At 42.5% G+C, this 4812-nt stretch overlaps 1 protein-coding gene across 4 annotated transcripts; it reads right to left on the bottom strand.

Moving 5' to 3' along the window:
• Positions 1-267: 267 nt before the first annotated feature.
• On the bottom strand, positions 268-3251 carry LOC112896377. Of its 4 annotated transcripts, none has more exons than XM_025964320.1 (3): positions 2937-3251; positions 2099-2161; positions 268-541 (listed from the first exon to the last, which is right to left on the bottom strand). In XM_025964320.1, the coding sequence occupies exons 1-3, from the start codon at positions 3154-3156 to the stop codon at positions 516-518; spliced, it is 309 nt and encodes a 102-aa protein (XP_025820105.1). In that variant the 5' UTR covers positions 3157-3251; the 3' UTR covers positions 268-515. The 4 variants fall into 4 exon arrangements, with proteins under 4 accessions (XP_025820105.1, XP_025820106.1, XP_025820104.1 ...); XM_025964321.1 differs by lacking the exon at positions 268-541 and adding an exon at positions 1095-1663 and having other exon boundaries at positions 2937-3250; XM_025964319.1 differs by lacking the exon at positions 268-541 and adding an exon at positions 1095-1663 and having other exon boundaries at positions 2042-2161; positions 2937-3249.
• Between the last annotated feature and the right edge of the window lie 1561 nt (positions 3252-4812).

The raw sequence follows: 4812 nt of genomic DNA, 5'->3' as shown, positions 1-4812 counted from the left end.
AGCAACCTTTCAATGCTAATTTTCTAAAGCTGAATCTTTTGGACAGTATTTTCCAAAGTCTAGATCTTTTAGTGGTATGAATCCAATTTTCCCTAAATATAATTTGTAACCACTACATCGTTTATATCGAATATGTACTTAGAAAGCTTTACATGTTATTCTGTTGAGACAAAGCTTACAAAAAATAGTGATTTACTATACACGCGCAGCAGCCTTTATCCAAGGTGATCTCTGTGGTTTCGGTCAATGGCAATCACCAAATCTTACTGATATTATTTGCAGACATGCCACCTAAGATTATTCAGTGCAAAGCCTCACAAAAAGGTACTTACTCAAAGTATTACATGTACCTGTTAATGAAATCTCATCACATAACCAGATTTCTGTGTTCAGGTGTTCATTCCAAACTGCTGTTGTTCAGCACTCTGCTGCCATGGTGGCAGCAAACTTTTTGAGGCATCAGCTTCGGCACCAACATTCTCAGCACTTCAGGGGCATCAACAGAAGTGGCGACCCTAAACCCCATTACTTGAAACCAGAACTGTAGGCATGACATTGCAAAAACAACGATCAAAGAACCATCAATACAAGCAGGAATATTTCAATCAGCATAAAAGATATCCACTGAATCAACAGTTTATTCTCCATCAGACTATGGTCATCTAATGTCAGCAAACTAGCTTACTAGTATAACTTAGATGCAGTCTCTCATAAATCATTGAACTCACAGGGAAATGAAACAATAGTTTTGTACTGTTTACATACTAGGAAAATCTAACAAAAACTTAAGTAGATAAAACAAATGTAAATTGTATTCACTTTATATCATTTACGTCACCAGTAATGGATTGAAAATTTGAAACATAAAGAACACCGAATTTAGAAGGTATTGTTGATGTATCAATCCTAGAAGGATTCTGAGTTTCAGCATGGGCACGAATAAATTTTCACCCCTTGTAATTCCTCTATGAAAACTTGAAGCTACTAAACAGGGTCATTGCTAGCAGCCAGGAGAACTCGGTCACCACCATGTATAGTCTGTACTAATGTGCAAACATGGCACCGAAACAAGCTTGAGATGAGAGGACTGACAATTGTTGTGGGTAAACTTGATAGGAAAGAATATAAAAAAGAAGAATGTTTTCATTATATAAAATGACCTCTTGTCTGCCTGACAAGAAAGCATTAAGTTATCAAAGGCAAGTTGAGATCCCCAGAAAGAAGGCAAGAAACAATGGAACCAAGAATCACTCGCTAGCAAAGCTTTACATCTGATACATTGTATAGAACACACTACATAATGCATCAAGTGCATCCTCTGTTTGTTCAACCCTACGAAAAATCCATTTGCATAAACCAATGGAAGAGAATATCAGCAATTTATGATGATTACTGAATTTTCATGTGCATATTGTAATACAGAATACACTTTGCGGAAGTATTAAGCCCTGAATCTCTCTAGAAAATACGTAAACTGGGTGGAAGGAACAGAACAAAGACACAACTGACACTCATTTTGTAGTGGAGAGCAGACTGACATGGTCTATCTCATTTACGAAACCAAACAATCACTGTACATATCCTGATGGGGCATTCGACTTCCAAGTAATAAAGAAGCTAAACAAGAAGACCTGACCTATTTAAAGCATCCATCCATTTTCCCCTGTGTAAAAACATGTTATGAGGGAATCTGTGAATTGGTATCCATGTGAAACCATGTGTACAATCACAAGAAACATGATGCAAACACGAGTTTATTCAATCAGTCGAGGAATCATGAGTAAACTTGTATTTACCATATAATGCATCAAAGAACGAATAGACTAAATATGTCCAGAGGGAACATTCAAGGATTAAGGATTAAGGAGGTAAAAAAGAGACTATATTTAAAAAGAGTTCAATGCGTCTATCCATTTTACCATGTAAGAACAATCTGACAACCTGGGAACTGGTATCCATGTGAAAATACAATAGAATCAGAAGAATATAATGCAACCATGAGCTATTCAATCATCATATGAACAGTGTGGAGAAGCAGTACAGCCCACATCAAATGGATCTTCCGACCCACAACAATGCCAATACTGGAACACTTTGCCTGAATCCGGTGTATCCATGGTTCCACCAGCATAAACACTCTCAAATTTTCTCTTTGTCTCTCCTGGCATGGAAGAAAAAGGGAAGTGATGAGTCGAAATGTTTGATGAAAAACACCTTGGTTAATATCTCTCCCCAATCAGATTGCTAAGCTGTCTCATGAGGACGTGAATAGTATGGGGCTAAAAGAACCACGGAGATTACTAATACAAGAAGGCTCGTGCCCATGTTAAAGCACCACTTTTCTATTTAAGTCTTTGTGTCATGCTATAGCATATTCACTAGAATATGCTTGTATCGGTGTCTTAAGGTGTCTTAAGAGTCTATTAAGAGTCTAGTAGCATATTCCCTAGAATATGTCGTTTAGAGTCTATATATGTATCAAGACTGCCCTTTGGGCCTTGTGAGTGACATGAAAAATCCATTTGGGCCAACAATTACTTCCAAGGGTTAGCATTGTAGTGTGGTGAGAGTTTAGAACTGGGACTTAGTAGTGTATCACAAGGAAATCATATGTTTTTCTAATGTAAAATTGGAGAAGGCTAAGGCAGCTCATGATAGGAAAGCCTAGACAGTGAACTTAAATGTGTGTGCCCCAAATTGCGCAGAACAGCTTCGGAATTGCGCACCAAAGTAGCTAATCATGTTTCATTTCTGAACAAATAATTGCTCTTATTCTTGATCCATGGGAGATAACTCTAACGAAAAGTTAATTGAATCTGAATAATCTTTCTACCAAAGAGCTAACTTATTTCTTCAGACGGTCACTTTCTTGACATCCCAGCTAAGCCAATTCAGCACATCTGGCCCCAATTTACTCGTATATTTCAAATGATTACCTCCGAAGTGGGCTGTGTGGTAGCGGCAGGCTGAGGGGTGGTTCGCCGCCGAGTCGTACTGCTGCTTGCAGTTCTTGCAGGTGCGGAGCACGGGCCCGGCCGCGCCCCCACCGCTGGCCGCCGTCGCCCGGAGACGGCCGCGCGGGGCTAGCCGGACGGAGGGAGCGGAGCGAAGTGGGGCCCGCGGCAGCGGCGGACGTGCGAGCGGCGGTGCGGCCATGGGTAGGGACGGGCCCGGTCGGATCGGGAGGCGGAGGCTCTCAGGAAGGATTGGATTAGTGGTTTGCCTTTGCTTCTCAACTTGGGCTGTGTTGCGCCCTGGGCCGGGAACCAGCTGACGGTCTTCCAAAGTGAATGTTGTATCATTATTTCACTTTGGTTTGACAAATTACAAATGTGGCATCCACCATATGCTAAGTTGTTTATTGTGTGCAAATATGGTCCATTGTACACCAAGATCCTTGGTAAAGTCGTACGGGAGCCAGGCCCCTTTGTGTAAACTACATGTAATACAGGCCTCTTTCTGTAAACTACACGTAATACTAGTAGACGGTGTGTTTTCGGAAGTTTAGGCTCTTTAAAACATAGAAAACTAATCTGAGCGTTACTAGAAATTTGAGAGTAACATAGAAAACTAGTCTAGTAATCTGAGCGTTACTAGAAGTTTAGGAGCACGGCCCCTTCAGTAACGTAGAAAACTAGTTGTGGACTTGTAATCTGAGCATTACTGGAAGTGTTTGATAGATAATCACGGGTGTTTTAATTGGCTAATTAATGGGTTCCACTGGTCATTGCCAAACGGGGCGACCACTTTTGGCAGTCGCATGGCTCGACTCTGATAGGGTTCCCTAAGTTTAGCGAGGAAGTCATGATTAACCCAAATAATAAATATAAATGGCGATCCTAACTAAGTGGTAAAAAGAGGTGTTTTTAGGCGTACGGAACCTCTTGTTTCGAGATATAATCCCAAAATAATGGTTTAAACAAACGAAACACTTAAAAGACCCTCAGAAAATCTCCATGAATTGAATACTTAATTTATGAATAAATCATTATTCGGGTAGTCCTGTCGCTTTTCTTCGTAGATTTGGCGGAGCTCCTAGGACCCTCTGAAGGGTTTGACATTAAAACGCGAAATGCTTGCTCTTCGAGTGCCATGGGCATTGCCCGTAGAGGGCTGCCTCGAATCGTTCCTTCGAACTGAGTCTTCTTTCTACGGATGGATTGTTCCCCCAGCTTCTAGTTTGCGCTTCTGAGTTGTCTCCAGGTAGTCGAGAGGGAGTTGATTGTGGGTGGGGCTGTAGGCTTCCACTTCTTCGCGCTCCTGCCACCTGGCAATGATAACATTACGGGCATCCCGACCAACGTTGATGATGGCGCAAAGGTCGCCCGTGGAGGAGTCGTGGAGGTTGCCGCTCCCTTGTTGGTTCGTCTCGACTGTGCGGTGCCTGCGTTGGGTGCGCCTCGCATTGATGAGCCTACGACGTTCGTTCTGGATGTCATCTGCGTCTTCTTCCTTGATGTTGGCTGGGGATTCACTATCCATTATTACGTCCACATCTTCATCGAGTGGATCAATGAGATAGTCATCGTAATCGTCTAGCTGGACCCGCTCTAAGCCTTCACAGTCCTCGCTGGCGTGAATCATGAAAACTTCTTGATTGGGTGCAAAGCATTTGATACTCCGCGCCACCTGGCCCTCGTCTTCGTCATCGGAAGGGGAGAGGGGTCTGCCTTCTTGAAAAGAGAGTTTGGCAGGAGTGGTAATGGATCGCGGTGTGCTTGATTTAAGAAACCTGGAGGGTTTCATGTCCTTCCGAGGTCCAAACCTGCCTGACCAATCTGATCCCCTTACCAGACTCCGGGTCATATGAGC

Source organism: Panicum hallii, chromosome 6 (genome assembly GCF_002211085.1).
Source record: "Panicum hallii strain FIL2 chromosome 6, PHallii_v3.1, whole genome shotgun sequence".
Classification (NCBI taxonomy): Eukaryota; Viridiplantae; Streptophyta; class Magnoliopsida; order Poales; family Poaceae; genus Panicum; species Panicum hallii.
Note: the sequence above shows the minus strand (reverse complement) of the source record. Positions and strands in the feature narration are given on the sequence as shown.